General features: G+C 40.9%; 1 protein-coding gene across 7 annotated transcripts in view; it reads left to right on the forward strand.

Annotated features, from left to right (window-relative positions):
• Window positions 1-23023: 23023 nt before the first annotated feature.
• ephb3b (eph receptor B3b) overlaps window positions 23024-26190 on the forward strand; it is a 46541-nt gene continuing 43374 nt past the window's right edge. For all 7 annotated transcript variants that reach the window (XM_027006884.3, XM_027006888.3, XM_027006886.3 and 4 more), the window contains exon 1: window positions 23024-23686. In XM_027006884.3, the coding sequence (XP_026862685.2) occupies window positions 23623-23686 (64 nt within the window). In that variant the 5' untranslated portion in view covers window positions 23024-23622. The remainder of the gene's footprint in view (window positions 23687-26190) is intronic.

Consider the following 26190-nt stretch of genomic DNA (forward strand, 5'->3'; position numbering starts at 1 on the left):
CACCCATCGCAGACAACACCAGTCACCACAGTCAGAGCAACTGCGGCAGCCATCACCAGCAACCATTAGCCGACACTAGCCACCACCAGCCACCCAGCCTCCACCAGATAACCATCCAGTCATACACCACCCGCCACCAAGCCTCTACCAGATAACAGTCCAGTTAGATACCACCAGCTGCTACTGGCCACCCAACCACTGTAGCCACTTTGCCACCATCAATCACCTGCAACTACTACCAACCATCACTAAACACCAACAGCCACTGCAGTCACTACCAGCCACCAAGGTCCCTTTGCCAGCAGCCAGGAAGCCACCACAGCCACACAGCCACGATCAACCTCTACCACCCAGCATCAGCATTCACAAGCCACCCAGCCACCATCAACCAGTCACTATCAGCTACCTCCATGCACAGCCACCGTCAGTCACTGGCAGGCATCACAGCAATAATAGCCATCACCACCATGGATTCATGAGCAAGTCAGGTCAAGTAAAATATAGTTATATAGCACTTTTTATGCCAGGTATCAAAAAACACAAGTTAACAAAAAGCAACTTTACAAAAAAATGGGTCCAGGTTCCAATGAGTAAGCAAGAGGTAACAATTATATAGAAAATCTCCCTGGGAGGAATTAAGGAAGAAACCTTGGGAGGACCAAGGCTCAAAAAGCAACCCAACCTCCTTGGACAGCAAGCTAATAACCAGTCCATGCTTTATTACATTGTTTAGTCTAAGTAGCCAGTTCAGTGTAGATGCTGGAGTCTCAGCTACTCCAATGGGTCTAGGATGGGGAAGCTATTTTTGCATCCATTGAAGTAGATATAGATGCATATAAGCACCATAACACCCTGCAGCTTTGCTTTTTCGTTTGTTGTCTTCCATAGACTGAAGATGGATGGCCACTTAGTGGGTCAATGATGAGCAAAGCCCACCACTGTGCTGTTTCCAAGCTCGGATTTGATACCCCCTTTACTGTGGAAAGTCCGGCATTAGTGCAGAAAACAAGCACATGTCTGCTGCTTAGATCCTGATCTTCTCATGGGAGGACATGGCAGTCACATGCAGCAGCAGCTAATGTCTCTCATATGGATCTCTACAACTCGTTATGCTAGTTAATCTATGAAAGTCCAACAAAACCCAAATTACCACTTCCAGCATTTACTGCTTTAGCTCTCAGGAGAACATCAGGAAGCCATTTTCCAATCTTTTCTCTTGCTCACTGCCATGGTATATGTACTGAGTGGTTAAATCAGGAAGGCATCAAGTAGTGACTTTGTAAATGTTCATCTTAAGCCTGGTTTAGATGCATCTCCCCTAGCACTGGGCTTTGTTTGACAAACTCTCAAATGCACCAAGCTTCAATGAGTCCAGCAGACTCACAGCATTCCCTCATCCCTGTCCAAATCTGAAGATAATTAGCTACAGTCAATTAACTGAGTGTGTTCCTGCCTGTCTCAGAGGGCTAGCCTAGCCACGGTCAAGTATGCACTCTCTAAGACGATCACAATGTAGCCACGGGGGTCAGAAGAATAGAGGGTGAAGAGGTCATGTGTTTTAAGGAATCGACTGGTGCTTGAGCATAGGGGGGCTACCGAGAGCACACAATCAGGTTCCAAGAGTTGGAAACTTGGCCTTTTTCATCTATAAGAGAGCAAAGAGTTTTGAAGTAATTAACCAACTTTTTCCAACGTGAGATTTCTCAAGGTGACGGCACACAGCATGTTACACTGTCCACTTATGACCACTAGTGCCACACACAGAGCTTACACAGATATGCCTACATCAGCAATGCAAATGAGACAGAGACCCTGAATGCAAGGTAATTACTGCAATCTTCAGAGTATGCTAATACATTCACATGTCCATGCTGTGGGCCTTGCTATGAAAACTGCTAAATCTGGCAGTGCATTTCTACATTAAATCCCATATATCACAAAATTCAGTCAGATTTATCAAGGCTGCATATTTACCAATTGCTTAGCATTCATGGGTTTAATGACGAATCCTAGTCCGCTCTGAAGGCTGTGTGTGTGAAACTGAAACAGACATTCATATAATTCTAGTTTTCTGTTTGTAAACATTCTGTTCTAAACATGTTCTGTTATTCTGATTAGATAACCTGCACTTTTAAATTAAAATGTAAATGACTTATTTTTAACTGATTGGTTAAAGCTAATGAAATGCTGCAGAATATGAGGTTCTGTGGATGCAGAAACATTCAGTCATACTCTGTGTTGTTCTTTGTTTTCATCTGCTTGCTTTCTTTACCATGTGTGAGACTATCCCTGCTAGATATTGGCACATCCATATATAGAAGCAGCTGTTGTGCTCTGTTGTGAAGATGCACTCTAATTTAAAAGTCCAGCTCTGGAGTCTGCTGACAGGCCAGTGTTTGCTCCTGAATAATGATGGCACAGACCACTGTATGCACTAAAAGCTGCTTTATACAGTACCTCTACAGCAAGTCCTGCTTATTGCCTTGGCACCTGCTGATTAGAGATTTCTTATATAATATTTTTCACATGTCACAAATGAGCAGTTCCTGTACTGGCAACCTGTTGCTTTGTCCAAGAATACACAGAACGTTCTCCACTCACTTTCCACCAGTCTCCAGAACTACCAGGACATTTCTTTAAAACTTCACAATCTTGAAACCACAAGGCAATCATTGCAAATTTGCACAATATCAAAGTCTTATGGTTTACAAAGGAAGCACAACAAAACAATTTGGAACCTGCAAGCACTAATTGAAATGTGTAATCAAAATATCAACACACTTTGCATTGTGAGTTTATATCTCACCATATTTACTTGTGACCAATGACACAATGAAGTGAATTCACTTATTTCACCTAATACACTTAATGTATTAATTTACATAAACTGAATAACACTAATTACACATACACACATTATACAGGTGTGCTCATTTTGCATATTTAGAAGCAAGAGCTTTAAATATATAAATATCAACTTGTAAAATCATTTTTTATGCCATTTTGTAGGCAATTCAAATGTATTGAATTTAAAATTCAAATTCATTATATTCATGCTGCACAAAGGAAACCCTGGTGAGATAAACTGCACCCATAATCTCATGTCCAGGTGCAAATAGGGTGCCCTTCACAGGCCAACATCGTCCTTGAAGCAGCTTAGGTTGGGAAACTCATTTGTGGACTGATTGTGGAGCAGTCGGTGTGGCCACCGGTCCTGACCTCTTTCCTGCTCTTGTTGCATTTTAATTCCTCTTCAAGCTGAAGGATTCTGAACCTGTTTCTCTTTGAATGACAGCCAGTGACAACCAACACACTCCCCTAGCAGCCCTGTCAGAACAGCACTACACTCATACACACACACACACACACACACACACACACACACACATTGAGTGAGTCTGAGAGATCTGTCACCCATCAGTAAAATCTCTGTCCACATTTGAATAAAGCCCCCCCACTGTCAACCAATCCCCACAGCGGCGGGCAGAACACACGCTTGGATCTTGGCCACTGGTGACCATTGTCAGTGCTTCACAAAGAATATTTCTGTTTTAAGTAAACATGGCCAAGATTTAAGGCCGAGGAATATAATTTGACCATTTCTGTAATAAAGGTCTTGAAATTCTTTATTAAGATCAGGGCTAGGGCAAATTCTCTAACTGTTTAAGGCAAGCTGCACAGGAATTACCAGCTGTCCTTGCTGCTGCTCAGACACTGGGGTGTGGGGGTGGAAGGGAGTGGTTAGTGATGGGGCAAACACGTCCACTGTCGCCAGCTCCCTGACCTCAGCCAGTCCTGGCTATGCTGATTCAGACAGGAGACCCCCACCCCCAACTCTTCCCAGGGGACCACCCTCACCACTCAACATGGAGGTTTTGCTTGAGTGAAGCATTATAATGGCTCAAGGAAACGGTGCTTCTTGAAAAACTTTCTGAGCTGTCAAATGGTGAAGATTAATGCCCAGGCTGAGTTCCTCCTGGGGAAATAGCTCTCTGCGCTTTCCCTCTCTTTCTCTTTTCTCTCACACACAGAAAGCTCACAGCATTCCCTCTCTCTTGACCACTCCATCCTTCTCTCTCCCATGCACGTGCTTGCAGTCCCCCTATTGTCAGGATTTACTCGTCTCTCCTAAATGTGTGCGTGTAAAAACATTGCACCCGACTTCAAAAGCCTCCACTCCTTATGAGCAGATGACAGCCTAGCTCGGATCAGCTGATGTTTGACTTCTAAAAATGTGTCCTCGGTCTGTTCAGAGGGCCAGATCTTTGAGCTTAGTGCTTACCTGAAGCCATTAAAACCCAGGGCTTTCTACAGAGGCCATTGCATCATAGATGGTAACCAAGAAGCTAACTTCCCTGTTTCTGTTTATTTGTTTGACACCTTAATTCCAGAAAACGTGCATGAGACGGGATGAGATGGAAAATAGTTGCTTTTGCTGTTACCAAAATTCCCATCAAATATTTTTCCAGTAGACTAATCTTTGCTTAAACTAGACATGTTTAGCACGTCTGTAAGTGGAGAGGAGGCGGCGCCTGTACAATGCATTCAACCACAGTGGGAAAAGACTTTCAGTGGCTTTATGTCTGCAGTTTGAAGGCCATTGCTTTGCATGCTCTGAATGCGCTACACTCTTCTCTGGAAAAGACCTGAGCCAAAGGGATGTGCTGGGTCCACATCAAAACCCCCAAAACACTGCTGACAGGAAAATCCCCAGACATTCACTTATGCAAGGATTGTATGGTTTATGGCATAAATCAATAATTTGCAAACAATATTCATAGTTGTTTATAGCATGTGTTTCCTATTTCTTTGGGAGTTGAGATAAAACACATTTATGTAAGTGTATGTCTGTTTTGTGACTTCACATTCTCAGTGACAAATGAGAGACTAAGACTGCTAAGAGACTTCATTCCTTCTAGAATTTGGAACAATGGAAAGAATTAGTGAAAAGGTTGAATAAGGTTTTAGTCTTGGACTCTGCTGGGGAGATTTAAAAGAACTAAAAAGATGTTTGTAAAAAGATTCCCTTTTCAGTGGGACCAAGCCATTGGCGCTGACCCCAGAATCTCATATATTTATTATTAGAAATGAAAGCAAGGTCATTCTGAATGTTGTGTGCCACTGGGACACCACACAATTTGAATCCCATGGCTTAGCCATGCCAATATAAACTCATGTTGAACAGCATAAAAGTGATTCTCTAAAGACTGCCCCCTGCTGGTGCAGGGACAAAGCTTGACAATGTGCTCTGATAGTTGGATGATTTATATTTATTTCAGGGTTGAGAAGATTCCTCTTGGGCTATGTCAGATGACCTCGGTAATGTGTAACAATTTGTAGCTGATGCCCCTATGAGGACACAATGTGTGTGAGAGATACAGGTCGAGTGGATGTGGTCTGGAAGCAGTGGGGGCGGGGTAGAGGACCCTTAAGGGAGAGAAATGATACTGCCTAATGATTTCAAGCTTTGACACAAACTTAGCCAGTGTCAGTGCTTGACTATTTTTACTTCAATTTGAGTTAATATGTGTCAGATTTACTTTGTGAGAAAAAGAGAAAATCTCAGCTGCCAGGCCTTGGAGGGCTGACAGGGTACACTTGAATGTTGGCAGTTCTTGCATGTTATTGTAAATGTAGATGGCCTGTGGTGTGTATGTCTCTTTGTGGTATAAAAGTACCAGTGATCGGATTACAACCATGACCAACTCTGCTTGCTCCAATAATCAGCATTTAAAAATAATGCAATCAAACCATGAAACATCTCTTTCAAGAACCAGTTCCCTCTCAAATCTCACCATCTCCGAAGGCAAACTGGGTGGCGTTCCTCGCCCACCAGTGCACACAAAGACAGAGGTTCCTTTACTACTTCCTAATTGAGGCTGTGCTGAGCAGTAGTTTACAGGAATTCCTCACGGTTCATTTCCTTCTGTGTGCTTGTGTCTGAGTGCAACTCACAGTGGAGCCTTGCCTGACCTTCTCTGCCCTGGGGTCAAACTGAGCCTGCACTGCTTACTGATGGTAGGGTTAGACAGGGGTTACAGGAGTCAAGTCCATTCCTCAGTGGGTGAGTATAGCAATCCTTATTCCATAGGTGGATTGAAATACCAAGCAGACTGGGTTAAGCAGGAACATTCATCTCTGCACTTATCTTTGATCTCCTCTGTATGGTAAAAAATCCTGTGGATTGAATGCAAGAAAAGGTGACAGCAAAAGTCTAAAATAAAATAAAAAAACCTACCATTGCTATCGTTTAACCTGTGTTACTAATAAACTAAAACTTATCCATTTAGCAGATGCTCTAATCCACAGTAACTTAAAAAATACACAGGTAGCAGATGTACACAGAGATCCAGCAGATCCAGCAAGTACATAAAAAGTATTCATAAATTTGTTTCCAGTTTGATAATGCGAAAGTTACATACAGCTCAATAGCTAACTAGTAAGAGGCATAATTTAAACCAATTAATTTCAGTTTAAAACTTTTTTGTTGAAATTTATTACATACATTGTATCAAAATGTAATTTAAATAGCCTCAGGTGTAAACATATAACATATGGTACAGTAAAACATATGGTACAGTAAAAAACAGAGACGGGCAATAATTGTATCTAGTATAAGTGTACTTAATGCATTTTTTTCCTGGGTGCCAATGCAAATAAAAGCATTGTGAACAGAAAGTAAGAATGAACAGATGTTTTCATTTTCAACATTTGGCAGATGCTTTTACTTATGCATATTACATTATTTATTTACTTATTGCTTATTTATTTACATTATTTACTTATACATATCACATTATTAATTATTAATGTGTATTAATATGTGTACTCCCTGGGAAAAGAACCCATGACCACAGGAGCAGAAATGGGACTTTAGGCTGTGCTGGAAGGGAGATACCGACAGAACAACCTAGACAGGGGTTCATATTATATTTCCTTAATATTTCTAAAGCAGATGAAGCACCATGCTCACATAAGAATAAACTGATCTGAGGCCAGTCATGATTATGGTTCAGTGAAAGTGAGCAGGATGGTGGAGGACTTTAATGTATTCTGGTTGCTGTTATTTCTCTAAAGTCTTGCAGTCTTGTTGTACTGCACAGAATGTAAAGGTGAAGGCCCCAAGTCTCCATGTTCTCCCCAAGCTCTCCAAACAGGCAAAGCCACCAAACCTACTCAAATACTAGTTCCTGTCCTGTTTAATTAGACTTATTCCCTTGTACTGGGGTGCATGTGTTGGGAAAGGAGGACATCCTGGTGCAGGTGTGGGAGGTGAGGTGCTCAGATGTGGGCGTTATCTCTCACCATCGTTTCCCAGGTTCACTCAGCCTGCAAAACTGCCCAGCCATGTGGTGGAACAGGAGAGCATGGCAGCAGAGATACAGAGCTCTCTTTCTCTCACACAAACACACACACACACACACACACACACACACACACACACACACACACACACACACACACACACACACACACACGCATGCACACACACACTGCCTGGCAATCTGCACTTTAGATTACACTCCTCTCCTCCCACCCCAACACATGCATCTCGTTTTCCTCTTGGCCATAGGAACGGCTGCAGTACTGTAAATCTGAACTAACGCCATGATGCTTATTGATTTTTCAGTTTAGTTCCTGTCAGTGATTTAAACCTGTTTTACTGTTGGCTTTTATAGGAGGGTCAAAAGTAATAAAGCTGATATTATTTTGTTGTAATAAACAGGTGATTCATAGGTGTAGAGATGAAACATCTCCAGTCATTTTAAAAACTGTGCTCGAGGACGGCGTGAGAGTGTTTGTAGGGTGAAGGTCATTTTGCCTCCTGCTACCAGTAGAATGTTTGGCTCTTCATGACTATTTTATTATCCTTCAGTCCCCTCACCAATACATTCATGAGTTAAAATATAATTATATTTTTCACCTCTTACACACTGGGATCAGATTGAGACATTCTCTATGGTTATGGTTTGATTTAGGAACATGATGAGGGTTGTAGCACTGGGGTGTCCCCCCATAACACATACACACTCACACACAAACACACTTGGTGCATACACACACAGACCCAACCATACACACACACACACACACACACACACACACCTTTTGCCATATGTGTATGTCAGTGTTAACAATCAAGCAGTGTAACTTCTGGTGCTCATGCACGATTTGTATCCTGAAGCTGTGTTTTTTCTCACCCCTCTGTCTTCATCACATCCTCCTGTGGAGGAGAAGAGATGCTGAGTAGCAAAGCCTGGTGTGATCTCTGGCAGCAAACACTTTATTACTGGTTCACTCAGAGAGACTTCTTTACTTCAGTTCCACAACATCTAGTTGATGAAGCAAGCATGGACATGCTCAGCTAGGAAAAATACTACAAAAAAAAAATTAAATAAATAATAAAAAAAATAAATATATATATATATATATATATATATATATATATATATATATATATATATATATATATATATATATATATATATATATGTTACCAGATACACCTGAAGTTCAACCCAGCTTTGAGGAGCTGGTGAAAATCTTTCCCCTCCTTGTTCCAGACCTGTTCTTCTGCCTGATAGAAGACAGCAGCTGCACTGTACAGTTTCAGGTTCCAGACCTACAAGTACTTCAATTCTCTCATTCACCAACACAATTGAGACCTTGTTGGAGCCCTGAGTTTATAACCCTTTCATATGCAAATACAAATCTAAAAGACCCAAGTGGTTAGCTGTTCATCTTTACACACAGTCCATTACTGTAATTGACAGGGCATCATCAAAGGAAATTGTAACAAACTGAACTTGCCATGAGAAAAGTGTAAGATTAAATGCTCAATAAGTGGAACCAGTGGGATGTAACATTTGAAAATTAAGTCATCTAGAAAGAAATGAATGAAGAAGAATGTAAACACACTGGATAATTTGATTTTCCCTTTACTGTCCTTAAGGAGCCAATCTCTTGCGTTAATTAACTCTAGGAATGAGAGAAGGAGTCTGGTGCGTGGGAGCGGGTTGGGGGTGTAAGAGCAAGAGGAAGTCTTTGAGCAGTGTCAAATTTGGCACATTTTCAGCCTGCTGGCTGATGTAATGCCCCCTACCACTCTGATGGTGACAGGCAACGACAAATGGCTCCCTTTAAGGCCTACAGTCTTCACCTTGGTGCAGAAGGCCACTGAAGCCTGGAGAGATGGTGTCTAATGGAGGAAGTCTGCTCAGGAGGTGTTAGGAGCCACTTGCTTACAGTGGCATCCCGTTCAAAGAGAAACGGGTGGTGTGCCATTCCACACGGTGATTCCATTAGATCTGCCTGAGGCCTGAGATCGCTACCTTCACACAGCCTTATAAAGAATTATTCATCAATAAAGAAACTAACTTCTCAATACAGCACTCTGCTATCAGCCTTGGGAAGTTTTTAGACTTTAAATTAATTAGAATCTTGTAGTTCTGTGTGGTTCCCATCTCATTGACTATTCATTGATTAGAGTATTAGGGGCAGGCTCAAAGCCCTTCAGGAGTTTTCCTTAGTCCTGAATCAGGAGTCTTCAGTCCTCCAGACATCTGAATCAGAAAGCAATTACCCCAAAGTATGAATGCTGCATGAAGTGAATAAATGCATTTTAAATGGGAGGCACTTTGACTGAAAGGCGTTTTTTTTTTGAATAACCAAATTACCCAACTTTACTGTAGCTACTGTTAGGCTCTCAGCCGTTTCAGCCAGTGTTTCTATGGGACCAGTGGGTAGGAGGGATTCCCATTTTCCACTGATCATAATCATGTGTGTGATGTTGCAGCTTAATGACTGTCAGATGACAACAGTGCAGTGGATGGGAGGAGACCAGAGTGAACACACACACACACACACACACACACACACACACACACACAAACACACTCAATCAGTTAGCTAAGCTGAGAGCAGACTAAGGTGAGATTTCTCTGAGGAGAGAAATGTAGGAAGGAACCCAAGTGCCTTTTGGGAATATTTTTTACTTTTTTTATGTGACAACTGTCAAGATATCTGTATCTAGGACAATGTTAATATTATTTATTAAACCCAGAACTTTGTAAATGCAACACTGAGAAAATGAATACAACACTTATTCCCAGCCTGAAGGTTTGAGCTGTTTCTGTAGCTCTGATACAGAACTTTGGTTCAGAAGAAGTGGTCTGAGCAAGTTCAGAAGAAGTGACTGGGATTGAGTTTGCATAAACCAATTTTGCCTTTAAATATTCAGATCTGACAAATCCATCCTGCTTGAATCCATTGCAGCTGTCCAGCCAGCAGAATTCTAGCTCTCTTTCATTTCATACATTCCACTGACAATGGAAATAATCTCTGGATGTTGCATTATTTATTTTTGCAGGGCGAAGTTATGGGAAGAAAATGGACCTGTGTACAAGGCGAAGAGGGGATGTAAACTTCTGGAATGTTGATGTCTTCCATGGCTTTCTGGCATGGTGTTTGTGGGCCTGACATTGGCTGCCTCCTCAGTGTCTTAAAAAGATAAATTACATCATAATCCATTTAGGAAGGACCACAACTCCATCTTCAGTCCCAGAAAGGTGAGGAATGTTTTCATAACTGTATTGAAGCAGTCATAGACAGGGTGGGTGCATTTTCTTTCTTCCAACACAATCCCCTGCATATACTGGCTTTAACATAGAAAGTCTTAGAAAAGGAGCTTAGTTTGGGTGCAGGGGCAGAGTTGTGGAAAGTTTAGGTGCCCTAAGTTGATGATACTCATCCCTTTGGAAAAGGAACAATATACTGGACAGCATTATCCAAAAATATTACCTGCACCTCCTGATCTTAAAAGGAAAGAAAGAAAAAAAAAGAATGTTAAAGGTTTCTTCCATTTTCAAAGAAATCTGCATGCTGTCAAATCAGATTTAGAATATTAAACTGATGTGCCTTGATGGTTTTGTTTTTACAGACTATCTATGATTCCAAATGGTCTACAGCAGAATATGCTTCTTCAATAGTGTTTATTACATAGGTACCATTTAACATACGAGACTACATAGACTTCACAGAGTTGTTAACAGCTCTTCAGCTTCTCTGCCTCAGTATGAGAAGAGTCCTGGAGGAGGAGAGGCAAGCTGACTAGCTCCTCACATATGGTCACTTTATTTTTGAACCAGCTAACTATATTTTCATACAAGATTAGATGGCAGATTCAGAAAGACCTCCTAATGATGCTGGGCATCTGCAGGACTGGGTGGGAGTGCTGCGCCTCTTCTGTGCTCCCCAGCCATGCAAAGCTGCTCCTGTCTTCTTGAGCCAGCCACACTGGTGAATATTCTTGATGCTTTGTTTGGTGGGCTTTGCTAAGACAGCATGGTCAGGAAGTAGAATGCCTATGGCATGTGTCCTCACATCCTTTCTCATATCTGTCTTACCTCGTGGGACAAAGCCCCATCCATCACCAATGCCATCACTTAAAACCAAGCATTCTGTTGGTGGAGTTTGTGTTTATGTGGAGTTTGGGGCTTTTTGTCGCCAATGAGGCAGAGAACAAATGCACTCTATTCAGGCCACTGTTGATTGATGGATTAGGTCTGATTGTAAATGGACCCAAAGGCAAGGACAGATCCTTCATGCCTTTTCCTTCCAATCTAGGTCATGTGATCATCTAACAAAAAAAAAACAAAAAAAAAAAAAACAAAAAAAAAAAACCAATTCTAATCCAACTGGTGTTTACAAAGAAGTCAGCTATATTGTCCTCTCCTTAACAGATGTGGGCAGGTTGATTATAAATCAGTGAGGCAAGCAGAGGTGAATGGTGCTCTCTCTCAAACAGCTTCTCACTTCCTCCATTCCTCTGATGCCAATTCACTTAATATACTTGGACCTATCAGAATCACATCAACCATAGAATTAAACTTCACACACTTGTAACTCCATTTAACTCCTACGTTTGCTGTATTGCTCTGTCCTGTTGCTGAGCTTGTTGAATGGTTAGGCCAGTGATCAGACTGCCTTGCAGTGGAATATAATGGTGTTTTAATAGGGTCCCCCAAAGCTCTGCAGCAATTATTCACAGACCCAATGGCTCTCTCCAGAACGCCCCTCCCAGTACCCAGGGGATGCAGGCTGGGATCTGCATTAGGATTAGTGCAAAATAACTGTAGGTGAAATAGGACAGACCTTTTCAGGAAATGTCTAGTGCACAAGAGGAAAGACAGATCAGCTACAGTCACAGCTGCTGTGGATGCAGTAGGCCACCACAGTTACTCCTCAACACTTAAGCATTGTCTTCTCTGCATGGTATACTGATGCACACTGAACTGGATTAACCTTGTCCCTCAGATTTTTGCATGTGAATTTCAAAAATACATAAAACATTCCTGAATAAGGATGGAAAAATATCTGTAACTCTAGCAACCATAGATGTTCCATAGGTTTATGTTTAAATGCAGCTGTAACATAAATAAATAAATAGATAAATAAGAAGATAAAAAAACAAACAGAGCTCAGGTTGAAGTGGGAAAGTATAACCATTAAAAAAATCAAAAACATTTTGATTAATTTGTGCCATGTCTGCATGTTACTTGTCCTGCTGATCTCTTACACGCTGGCCAGCGCTTCACCAGATCAGGTTTATGAGCACAAATTAAATCAGAAACTGGGAGTGGGAAACTGTGTACCCAAATTGGATTTGGGGTTTCTCATTGGGGAGATCTGAACTGAGTTCTGCTTTAACCCCTATGAGCAAAGCACCTTTCAATTCACCAGATTAGTGCCCCGAGCAGGCAGCCATTTTGGTGCTGAGAGACAGAACTCTCCACCCATCACCTCCCCAATCTTATTAAGTTAATCAGCTCTCCCTCCTTCTAGACCTTTCTATATCTCCTCCCTCTCCCTCACCTCCAAATCAAGTTTCACTCAGGAGACACCTTGGCTGTCCAACTCCAAGGATGTTGAAATGGAGATGATTATGTTATGAGCCTATTAGACAGTGTTCCAATACCGCCAAAATGAAAAGTGCAACCAAGACGAATGATGAAAGTGAAGAGACAACAGTCTCCATGGCAATGTCATGCTGTGTCTTCTGTGCCGCAGCTCTGAGACTGATTAAACTCCTGATGGATTAGGAGGAGTGTCGGACCGATTGACTCACTTGTCGCCTTTTAGAGAGAGTGACTCACAAAGCCAGAGTAGTGAGTGTTATTGAATGTTGTAATTGGATGCACTCAGGGACAAAATATGCAATGCCCATAAATGCAAGCAACAGCATAAACTCTCAGTTTGAAGAGTAACTAGCAAAAAACAGGATTTTGGTCATCTCTGCGAAGTAAGTTTCAAAAGCCTGGTTGGATTTTTAGCACTATTTTTCCTGGCTTTTTTAGCATCTGTTTTTCTTCCCTGAAGAAGGTGGGAGGTCTCCGCTATCAGGACTAGAAATCAGAGCTGATGTTGCCCTCCTCTAATGCAGATGCAGCCAGACATCCTAATGGCACCTAGGAGGTGTGTGACCTCCAGCAGTGGAGCAGCTCAGCACAGGTAAACAGCGACTCTCCAATGTTCACAATGAATGTCTGACTCTGCATCAAACATAAATTCCAGTAGCAGCAGTGGGCCTCACTAGCAGTATAATCTCATGTTCCTCAAGCAAACATAAGTGACAGATAAAAACTCAAAAAAGCCTCGTACGAGTTTGGCACAATGAATCACCCCATCAGAGGGGCTATTCCCACAACACAGCCACAGACAACCCGAGCAGCACACATCCTCCATGCGGGGTGACACTGTGACCACCCTGTCGCCTGGCCTACTCCTCGAGCTTTAAGTGTCAGCCACTAGTGACAGAAGGCAGGGGGTGGGGGATGCAGCCTGAAGATGTATTGGACTAACGAGAGTGAGAAAGCAGCTGACAGAAGCAGCCGTGCCAACTGGGGGCAAAATTCCAAAAGAGACCTCAATCTGGTAGGTGGCAGGAAGCCGTCAGTTTGTCTGCCCACATTCACCATGTGGGTGTTCATCCCTGAGAGAGGGCTAGAGGTCTGTCTGTGGATACTGAAGTCCAGCAGCCTCCTGGCGCCTAGCCAGGATACTCAGAACCTCAAGTCAGTAGGGCACCCAAATATGTTCCAAATCACAAAGTGGAATTTAGATAAGCGACCCAAAGCACTATGCTTCAACATGTGGTCGGTTCTGCAGGAATGTTGAGGAGAAGAGAAATACAATTTTAAAAACAATCCATTTTATCATGTGTAGTTATTTCAAAATGTCATAACCATATTAAAAATGTCTCTTCTCATGATGCAGACTTGACTGTGATTTGGTTTTGACTGTATTTATAATAACAAAGAAAAGATAATATTACTCAGCTCTAGATCATGTACCAGGAAATGATATGATATGGAGTCAAGACTTAAATTAATTCAGACCTCTGGATTAGCTCAGCATTGCAACAGGAGGCAAAGATGGAAATAAAAAAGATGGATAGAAATATTACACTAAAGTCTTTTCTTGGGCAAGCAGGTTTCTGAGATATTAGAGAGCAGTACTGTCTGTGGCATATTGTCATTTAGACAGCCGGCCTGGGTCACATGCTACTATTCATTGTGTCGTAAATAGCTTGTGATGTATTGGTGAAAGGTGAGATTTAGGTCCTTCAGGGCAAGAAGTTCCAGTAAAGCTCTTATACTTTTAAAGGTTGCCAAATAAATGTTGATTAATTAGCTTCTATAGCAGAGCACACAAAGGTGGGACAGATCCTTGCCCCGAGCTGGGCATCTCATTTCATTTAAATACACATCGTAAAAGATCTGATCTGATTCATCAAGTGTGAATATAATTTGCAGATTACTTTTAATATGGAACACCTTTGCCCCCAGCATAGAGGGAGGAGTTTGTCTCATTCTAATTTATGTGAAAACTGATGAAAGAAAAGAGATGGAGTAAGGTAGTGTGTGTGTGTGTGTGTGGGGGGGGGGGGGTGACCTTGAGAACTCTGTCTGTAACACTCAGAGTGCTCCAGTACCAGTCAGGGGCCATGAGTCTGTGCTCATGAGCAGAGGTGTACAGAGGGATGACCATCAAACAAACATCCACACTTGACAGATTTACTGAGCATGGGCTAGAGAGAAAGAGAGTGAGAAAGAAGGCTTCAGTCAGCATCATAAAAAAAGTAAACAAAGCTCTCTGTTTTATCTTGAACAGGTTATGTTTACTGCTCCACCCTGCTCTTTGGGCTTTTTTTCCTTGTTTGTTTACTCTCAAAGGTTAGCACTGGCAGGCACTGCAGAGGAAGCCCTTCAGGACCAGGCCTGCAATACAGGGTCCGTTTTCTACACATGCTTATGTGCATAACTGGCTTAATGAGATAAGGGGCTAAAGAGGACACGTGTGTTAGTTGTGAAGAGTGTGCTAGTTGTGAAGAGTGTGTGTGAGAATGACAGCGAGGCAGGAGCATGTTGTGCCGAAGGCCGAGCAGCACAGAGACAGCTCAGCCCAGACCGCGCTCGGAGAAAGCCACTGTACCTGCTCCATGTCAGAAGAGAGGAATCCAACCTGCTCAAACTGCCACATTACATCATGGAAGTCAGTCATGCTCAGAATAATAGAATCCGGCAGGTCAGTGAGTAGACCTCCACCCACGGTGTAGCCTGAACTTTGTGGAGCAATGTTTAATGGAATGCCATTTGGATTAGAACTTCATCCAGCACACTGTTTTGTGTTAATAGGTGAACCTGAGTTTTCCATTGCAGCTGGCAGATGTTGAATGTAAGTCACCTGTCTCATGGCGAATGCAAGCCGTCGTGTGTAAGGATCCTCACAAGCGGATCACATGACCTTGGTCTGTCGTGGTTCAGTCCTGGCCCGCCACTGCTCAGTCGAAACACACCTCTAGCTTCGGGGATGGGAAAGGGGACACAGTCAGAGTAACAGCCAGGAGAAAGTCCAGATATCTGTGCCATGTGGTGTTATAGGAAATGTAGTCAGCAGTTGCACGATTTTCACAGCAAGGAGGCAGCTAGGTGCACAATGCGGACCAAAACCTGTGTGTGGGGCTCTTGGGTTTCCCAACATGTTACCAGAACAGCACAGTGATCGACACCTGCCCCGCGACCCCCAATACACTGCAATTTTAAGATTCTATTCTCAGTCCATTTTCAAATATGGACACAAAGCTAAACACAGACCAAAATGAAACCATGAATGAACCTTATGATTCTGTATTAGTGTGGGGAACATAGACAGTATGATGATACCTGGCCAAAGACAATGCTGCTGACAGCTTTAGTGTTTTATTGTGCTTGCAATCAGCTTTAAGATATAAATCTCATGTACTGGATAAATCACTTCCTATCAGCTGGGTCTGCAACACCTGTGTGTTGCACAGAACAGAGCCAGAGGTGGAAATGACTTCAGACTTGGCACATGATGTCATTTGTTGATGTTTTCTGTTTGTGTCATTGAATGCACGGCATATTGGAGTGTGTGTGTGTGTGTGTGTGTGTGTGTGTGTGTGTGTGTGTGTGTGTGTGTGTGTGTGTTTTGTTTTGTTTTGTTTGGAAGGGGGGACACTGAGACAGAGAGAGAGAAAGAGAGAGAAAGAAAATGACCCCTCTCACAGGAATCCTGCTCTTGCTAAGCTTTGCGGTTCTGCATTAAAACACACATGAATGAGAAATACAGGCCACACATTCTACCACTGAGATGAACCAGACAATTTGCTCTCATCCGTAGCTCTCTCAGACAGACATATGTGCATATATGCACAGGCGCAAACCCACTGCAGAGGCTCTGCCTAACTTATAGGAGAATTAGACTGCTTGGCCTCATTACCTAACAGTATAAAAATATCAGTGTCAAATGAATTCCTACAGAGTTGAATGAGTAAATATAGACCCGCTTTCACCATAAAAGATTTAATTAAATTCTGTTGATTTTTCTGTACATATTTTGATTTTAATAATGGAAAACTGGAATTATAGACATTGTCAGTTTCATTATATAATATGACAATTTAATTATCTTTCATTATCTAATATGTCATTATCACATATATCAGTTTCATTATTTAAAGGGAGACTGTACATGGAGTGTAAATGCAGCTCGTCCAATGGGGATGCAGTATGTTCTCTCAAAGTCTGCAAAGGGCCTCACTCTGTTGTAAGACCTAAAGTATTTTAGTAACATTACAGTACAACTGACTAATGTGAACACCTGACTGCATCCTTAGCCTGACTTCATTAATTGAACTGAATCATACTAAATCATTCTGATCATACAAATTAATTCGGCTACTATATCTTAAGAGATTTTGCTGGAATTTTGTCAGTGCTTGTAGCCTAGTTCACGTGTGCAGCCTTTATCAGTATTCGTTACAAGTTCCCAAATGTTACTCAATATCTCCAGATGTCCACGGGATTCTCATGAAACTAACTGCAAAAAGATTAATGAAGCCTCCAAACCATTCTGACACTGTGCACTGAGGGCAGAAAGCACGTACACTCTGATCCCACCGCACTCTGCTTGGGTCCTCTCATTTAGCATGTGGATCAGTCAACAGCCTCCCTACAGAAAGGTCCGGAAAAGATGGGGAACATCAATTAGATAGAGGCCTGAATGCACAGAGGGTGCCCAGACATCGCCGGAGATTCTGGTTCCCATTACGCACGCCTGCTTGGGCTGGGAAATATGGGTGGTTTGATCACACACTGCACAACAGTAGGGGACCCATGTTAGAAGTAGCTTGAGCAAATTCAAACCAGATGCATCCATGGCTAGGTGCATTACGGTAAATACTAAAGAGGGCTTCTCTCAAAGGTTCTCCAGAAAGCATCTCAACTACCTTGCACTGTAGGAAAGAAAGAAAGAAAGACTGAAAGAAAGAGTGAAAGAAGAAAACAGCAAACGAATGTTCCATTATGGAGGACATATGGATTTTTAAAACCTGAATTGTAATGTACTTTTCAGGATGAAAATCTTATCAAATTCAGTGTACCCTGGATCACCTCAATCCCAAAATAACCCAACAATCATAGCCGTAATGGGTTTGGAAATCGAATTCCCACTGGGCCCCTTATATCCTGCCTTCTCTGAGGCAGGTAAGGTGTGTTGACATTGACCTATGTACAGCTACAGTAAATAGTCCATTGCAACTGTAGTGTTGTCCCTGTGGAAGTACGCCTGCTCCAGATTGTGTTTGCAGCTGGACGCTGGGGAGGGGTCCAGGGCTGAGCTGGAAGTCTGGATGAAAAGCTGAGGATGACACTTTGTGTTTATGCTGTGCTTAGATGCTTGGAACAATATTGATTCATAGTTGTTATGTAACTGTGACTATTAGTCATTCTGTTATTGAGCTAAAGGTAGACATTTTTCATCATATTGGAGCCTGACAATCATTTGTTAAACTGCTGTTACATTGACATTTTAATATCTTTTTTCAGTTCAATTTGTCAAACCATATAAAGTCATACAAAACTCAACACCAACGTTTATTTTGAAGTGTGATCCTGTGTAAACATTGTGACCTCACATTACTAAAGATGCTTAGAAACTTGTAAATAATTTGTGTTAAAAATGGTCTAAAAATTTTTAGAAAGGGGAATAGATAGGAACTAAGAAACCAAGGCCAGTTTACTAGACTATAAAGAATTTCCTATGGTGATTCATGAACGGCACTGCAATTTAGTCCAAGACTAGCCTTATGCCATGTCCAAGAAACTGACCTAGAAGCAGTAACCTCTTGCTCACTCTCTGTAATTTATATGGGTAAAATCTATCAAATGTATGAGCATGAGGGAAATGTAGGTAGGGAGAAAGAGCATGATCAGTTGAGAGAAAGAGACAGAGAGAAGTAGAGAGAGGTTGAGAGAGAGAGATGAGTGTTGATAAGGAGTTACGGGTGTTTGTGGTGTAAGATGTAGCTGATTTACAGTGTGGTTGTGGTGCCAGGGTTGGGAGGGGTGGGGACTGTTTCGCTCTCTGATCTCTCCTAAGTTTGCGGCTGTGGGGGATTAGGCCCTGCTAAAACCCCACTCCATCTCCTAGTTCAAACCTTACTACATCACTGCATCTACATCTCCCAGCCTGCATTTCTGACTCTCAGAGACTGTCCAGATCCTGTCCCACGAGCCTGTCTCAGCCGGCACTCTGTGGAAAGTGATACAAGCGCGTCTCCTGTGCATTAACACTGCTAGTGGGTAGCATAGTAACATGGGCATGTGGACGGGGGGAGGGTAAACTGGGAGAAGAACTGGGGGCATGCAGTCAGACCAGCAAAGGTGGGGGCGTGGTGGTGGTGGTGGGGTGTAAGTTTGAGAAATTTCCATATGTCCATATGGCAATAAAATGTCTGCCACTTTAGTTATTGAGTTTCTAATGCATGCCAGGTGTGCATTTTTTCTGCACTCTCTGTAGAGTTTCTACAAAAGGAACCTTTTAGGGAATAATCTCACTGCTTTACAAAAAACAGACCTTTAAAGACATGACCATATAATACAAAGCATAGTATACAATTTCACTGTTGCCATTCATAATAATAATAATAATAACAACAACAACAACAATAATAATAATAATAATAATAATAATAATCATAAAGGAATAAGAAACAATATTAATCATTACAAACATGTACAAAGCCGACTATAAAAGTCCTACAAAACAATATGGAATGATTTACAGTCATGCAAAATGTGTAGCTGGAACACTGTGTTAAAGCACCTAACCCATATTTTCTGTATTGCAGCAAACAGTCTTTTCTTGAATGGTCTTAACCCTCTTCTAATGTAGTCCTCAAACTAATCACAAATTACTCAGTTAAAACACAACTGTGCCTGCATTGTAAAACAAAACCTAGGAAGGCCTTCACTCACCACTGCATGAACACACGCATGCCCAACCTGTGGCACATGTATTCCTTTACCCAACACTCCGTGAGCACATGCATGCCCAGGCTGTGGCACATGTATGCCTTTACTCACCACATTGTGGCTGCATGCACGACTGCAGTTATAAGAGCACAGACACACGCATGAATAAAAACGTCATGTTTGTGACTGGCTACTATTTTCTTGTGTCCATCAATATTGTGTCTCATTTTTCTTTCTTTTTATTTTAATATAGTTTTGCTTTTGGATCGACTGCATGTTTAGTGTTTGATCATTTCCATCCCTATTTACATATCTATAACAAATCAACTGTTTGCACTAAATGTATAGCAGTTAAATGATAAACATAAGTTAAATAAAAATGCTCAAAATATATACACTATAAAGAACCTAAAACACACAAGATGCATAAAATAATTGTTGAAAGCAAGCAAAAAAGGATTTGTTTCTGTGACCTGTGCTTTGCTCCTGTGTGTGGGTGTGTGTGTGTGTGTGTGTGTGTGTGTGTGTGAGACGGAGAGAGAGAGAGAGAGAGAGAGAGAGTGTGTGTGTGTGTGTGTGTGTGTGTGTGTGTGTGTGTGTGTGTGTGTGTGTGTGTGTGTGTGTGTGTTTGTGTGTCTGCTGTAACCGATCAGTGTGTTTCTATGCTTAACTCCAGGGTCCACTGGTCGGCTGCTTACCCTATTCACTGTGTGTCTTGGCTACCTAAGCTAAAACTTCAGCAGAGCCTGAAACAGTATGCGTAACCCAATCCATTTAACCTATCCCAAAGAGTTTAGAAGTGTTTTACTGCAATTTAATTCATTATACTCTCCATGGTTAAAACTGTATTAACGTATGCTCTCTATTCTCTCAAATATATTTTATAACGTTGCTATGATGTACCAGAAAGAGTCCAATGTTTATCCTGTCCTCTGTTTTAATCCATTTTAAGGAACATGTGTGAGAAAGAATATTATCCACAGTATCTTTTTTGATGGGTGTATGGTATTTCAGGGATTTCAGCAAACTGGAATTGATAACATCAATTTAAACCTCATAATATGATTTTATCAGCCCTCGATATTTTACACTAAGATTATGTAAAATCTGAAATATAAAACAATAATACATAAATATAACATAAGTATAACTTATTTGTAATTATTGTAATTATTTTTTTCACTCCTGGAATGCTGATTCTTTCAAGATACATGGTTGATTGACACTTACATACTATCCAACATGATATATAACATCCTCACCTAGTTTTGTTTTCCAGCGATTTTACCCCATGCCCTAAATTTAGATCTAATATTTCCAAGGTGGTGTTGGTGTTGGGCTTTGGAGGCCTAGGCTATTCACAAGGCTATGGCAAATCCTCAACTCTGATATGAGGCACTGAGTGTATCAGGAAGTGAAACTGACCTGGGAATAACTTAAGTTCACCCTGGGGGTGTCAACAAAAACACAACAGTCAGACAAAGCCAGACCCTGTTACACTTCACCTCCAAGGAAAGCAGGGAAATAGAAGTGAGAACGCCCTGACTGTGAATCCCACTATACCCAGAAACAAACTTCTCAAGCCATCCTGTCTGCCAGACACTTTATCAGGCCGTTGAAAGAGATAGTAAAGGCATGTTAGGATGTGAATTCTAACGTGGTCTGGTCTAGTGTGGATGTTTTGTCAAATGGAAAGATAGTCACTTACCACAAATAAGATAATACAGCCAATAAATCTAACAATTACTTTCATTTAAATTGCACTCTGAAATTCACAGTTACAAGCTTAACAGAAAAAAAGCAGAAATTGCATTGTTATATAATTATTATATATGTAAATAAAGTGTTTTAATTAGTTGTAATAATAATAATAATAATAATAATAATAATAATAATAATAATAACAACATATTGATATTTAGACATGGATTATTAACAAATATAACCAGAATATTACACGTTTAACAACAACATCTTATGTTTCAGTTAGTAGAATCATGACTAATAATAATAAATTGAAATGCCCAATATAAAAAACTGCTAACTGTCACAACTAACAGAGACTCAGAAGTCCATGGCGAGTTCAAAAGACTGACCACAACATTTTCAGTTATGGGGCTAAATGGAGCTAAACGCAGACATTACAGACGTTTTGTAACTTCCTGGTACAACGTTACGTCTGTGTCTCCACAAATGTGCTACACTAGCTGCCTCATTCACACGGTGGCGAAGTATGTCCGTCACCGGCAGGCAAAGTGAACAGGGCTAATAAAACTATCCATTGAAGGCTGGTGTTTTGTTTTCTGCAGTAAAAGCGAAGGAGGACTACAATCCACAAGCAATTACCTAAGAAAGGCGAATTATTTTGTCCATATGGCGCGTCGCAAACCAGGAAAATTAGACTATATTGACGCGTCTGTTGTAGCCTACTTTTAATGAATAACTCACGATGTTTGCTCGTCACTGAAGGCTGATAAAAACCTGTGACTAAAATAAAATTTTAGAATTACGTCGAACATGCCAATTATATGCAATTGGGTAAACAAAACAGTAAACTCTAGGGTTTTATATAATTCTGCGTTATAGATAGTTTCCTAGAAAAGTTATATCGTTTATTTAATTTTAAAACACAGATTCAATTAAAAATTCTCATTTGCAATATAACTTTAAATGGGCCGGAAAACCGGCCCATTTATTCAGCATACACAATAAAAAAAGTCTCTGTCGTTATTTCATAGGGCACTGATGCAAACTTTGTTTTACCTGGAAATCAGAAGTCACACTTTGCTCCTCATAATTCCCCGTTTTCTTCATACCTAAGGCAGCAAAATGTGGTGCGCAGACGTGAGACCATTTGGTCAGATCGGGATTAGACCTACTCTGTGCGTCGTAACGAATGTTTAACTTAATGCTTTATTGTTATGTAATAAACACGATAAAAAAGGAGGTATTCGAGTTTTCTTCTCGGATAGCAAATTAATTCAAAAGTTAGAGGCCCTCAGGGGGGCGCTCTCAGCCTATTGAAAGACGGTAGGATTTGCTGCCGACCTGTGATTCCCGAGTATGGCTCTGCTGAAGCTGCGACCAGCAGAGAGACTGACAGCTGCTCGAAGACTCCTCCTCCGTGCTCCCATTTACCGCCCAGTCTCACTCACTGCCTGATTTGAAGCAACCGATCTTCATTCCAACGCAAGCGGAGAGACGAGCACCTACGTCCAGCGTTCCGTAGTAGGAGGAATTCGCTCAGGGAATTAATAGGTGTCTCTGTAAAAAGGCAGGTTTCGACCGGAGTAACACTGGTACACGCGTGATGTTTTATTGGACTATAACACGATGCTGATACGAGAAGAATTGGCATTTTAAAACTATTCTTTGCGCAACTGTCGGGATTTCAGTGTGCAACTCTTGAAAACGGACACCGATATCCTGCTAGTATCACTGATGACAAATATCCACGATAAACGCGGGGTAGTTTTGAGAACATTCACCGAGCTCCATTGGTTCCATCGGTCACCAAATGCAGAGTGGACTACTCTCTCGTGGCCGTCTTTGAGTGTCTTAGGCATCTCTCACAGCCCGTGATCAGAAAGTGGGGGTTGTTGGATTATACGAACATTTAAACATCCCTTATATCCTTCGACTTTCCAATTCATTCGGGCTTGGTATATGGAGATAAACCCCTGGACTAAAGGTGAAGTTTCTGGACTGAAGAGCTGAGAGAGTTGGAGCGTTTAGGATTTTACTCCCTCCTTTACGGGGCTATTTTCATGTCCGAGGTCTCTTATTTATGACAATGGATTATATGATGTTTTTATGCAGCTTTCTGCTGCCCCTCTCATCGGCTGTGGAAGGTAAGTATTTGAATTGCTTTTAAGGTGCATTCTCTTGTCCACTTCTGAAAACCCAAACTAAAATATTACGATAGATGTCTTCCGGGAGGATTATGGCAGTGACGCGTCGAAAGGTGTTCTAATTAGGCTAGTTCGGCAGGAATGTAGGATTTATTTTATACAATTATTTGTATTAGTGTGAATGCAGGGATATCTATCTATCTATCTATCTATCTATCTATCTATCTATCTATCTATCTATCTATCTATCTATCTATCTATCTATCTATCTATCTATCTATCTATCTATCTATCTATCTAGATAGATAGATAGATAGATAGATAGATAGATAGATAGATAGATATCATGTCATTCATTTATTTGCTTGAAACGAGCAGTAGCAACTCGGGGGACGGTCTGAGCTGTGTACCTCCATGTGAGATGGACAGACCACTAAAAGTGTGCATAGCGCACGAGGATCTCGGCGGAGTGTACCTAAATTGCTCCGATATATTTAGTCTGTGCTCGAGACCGCAGCCGTATTCGCTTCTTCTTCTACGTGATTAATGCTTATTCTTCTATAGCGCGATTCGATCCCTGTACACAATAGATTTATCTTTTCATTCTAGCTCAAAGGAAATGAGCGCAACCCTGTCTCTCCGCGGGGTGTCCCAGCGTTGCGGGTTTCTCCGCTAGTTAAGGGTATTTGATGCTCGCTGCGCATTCAGGCCAGTTCCATAGTCAGCAACAGTACGCGCATAGCTAGCCCAGGTACTGTAATTGTGGTTTTGAGCAAAGTTTTAGTAGGCTTATAATTAGAAAGTATGCTTTAATATGCTATTAAGTTTAACAGTGTTGTAGTCGGTGTTGTTTGTCGTTAGACATATTTTCATGTTAACTGAAAAACTTACTCTTAATTAAGGTTTTCTCTAGTAGGCTATTTACACTAGTAGGCTGTAGCGTGGCCAAATTGATGTTGTAGTCTATTCATTTCAGATATAAACCCCATTTAGGCTTTTGGTATATGAGCTTCAACAAAATTAAGGATATTAAAATAGTCAATGCACAGATAAATATATTGTATGCGGTTTTAGGGGTGTTATGACCGCTACGAAGTTTTCTTAAGTGATAATTTCTCTGACCATACACTATATTTCATCTTTGTGAGTTTATGATACTGCGCCATCTTTATCATTTACTTTAAGTGAACTGCGCCATATCTTATAATTTATTATCTTTTTTTGACACTGAACTATCCAAATCGCCATCTAATGAATTTTATTACAGACTTCCTCATCCAATATAATTTCTTATATTTAGTCTATTAAATAATAATTTATTTGACAGGTTTTATATTAATCACACATTAGATAACTTATTTTCGGGTTACTTGTGTTGTAATAATTTTATGTTGTGTGTAGTTACAGCGGTGAAACGCTATGACATTCACGGGTTACAAAAGTTAATGTATCAATTTATATATATATATATATATATATATATATATATATATATATATATATATATATATATATATATATATATATATATATATGTGCAAGACTACTACTAGTTATGTAGCTCATACAGATTTGAACTGGACTCGACTCGATTTGCATTGAGCGGTTGACTGCTCTGCGCCTGAAGTTGTAATTTCGTGTTTTCTTAAATTATAATCTAGTGTATCTATAAAATTGCCGTGAGCTGCCGTGAGCTGGTTCAGGTCTCAGTTAAGAGATTAATATGGCTTGCTGATTTATTATCCTCTCGGAGACCTCAGAAACACTGAAGTTTATGGTTTTCTCAAAAGAGGAGTTAACTGCCAGCGGACTATGCACAACACAAACACAAACGAGTCTAACACTCAAATATGAGTTATTCAATAGCTTTCTTTGTTGAAGTAACATAATAGTAATTTGTATAATAAATACTCGGATAAAAATAGCTATTACAGCACATTAAATATAGATGCCAACGCCACTGTGGCCTTCTGTGTCGATTGAAAGTGTGATTCTATCTTGGCCAATAGTTTCCCTATAGGGCACTCTACACAACCAGCTCACTTGATTGCTGTCCGTAAATGTAGTGCTTTGCATGTTTTCCGCGATAACTGATTACATATCGTTTTCAGTTGTTCAAATGACATATTTCTGTCGGTCCGTTTTCAGGCCTATTCTCTGTGTAATGAATTGTTTGTATCCTGTAAACCATACTAAATGTAGGCCTACCTTTAGTCTTGAGTTATTTGCTTTCAATCTATCTGCTGCCATAATCCACAAATTGTAACTTTAGAGCACTAACACTAATGTCCACTGAACTAAAATGGAAAATAACATGAAAAATTAATTAACAAGCAGCTTCCAAAGCAAAGTAAAACGAAATGAAGCAAGAAATTGTGAAAAGCGGGTGTAGCAGTTAAACAAAAGCAGTTTGCATGTGCTTCCTCGATTTGACGACATAATACAAAGTGCATTACCATGTAGCACCTCAGCAGATTGACAAATCTCTTTCTGTTTTATGAATG

The sequence above is a fragment of the Electrophorus electricus genome, chromosome 26 (genome assembly GCF_041902795.1).
Source record: "Electrophorus electricus isolate QZ-2024a chromosome 26, ASM4190279v1, whole genome shotgun sequence".
NCBI lineage: Eukaryota > Metazoa > Chordata > Actinopteri > Gymnotiformes > Gymnotidae > Electrophorus > Electrophorus electricus.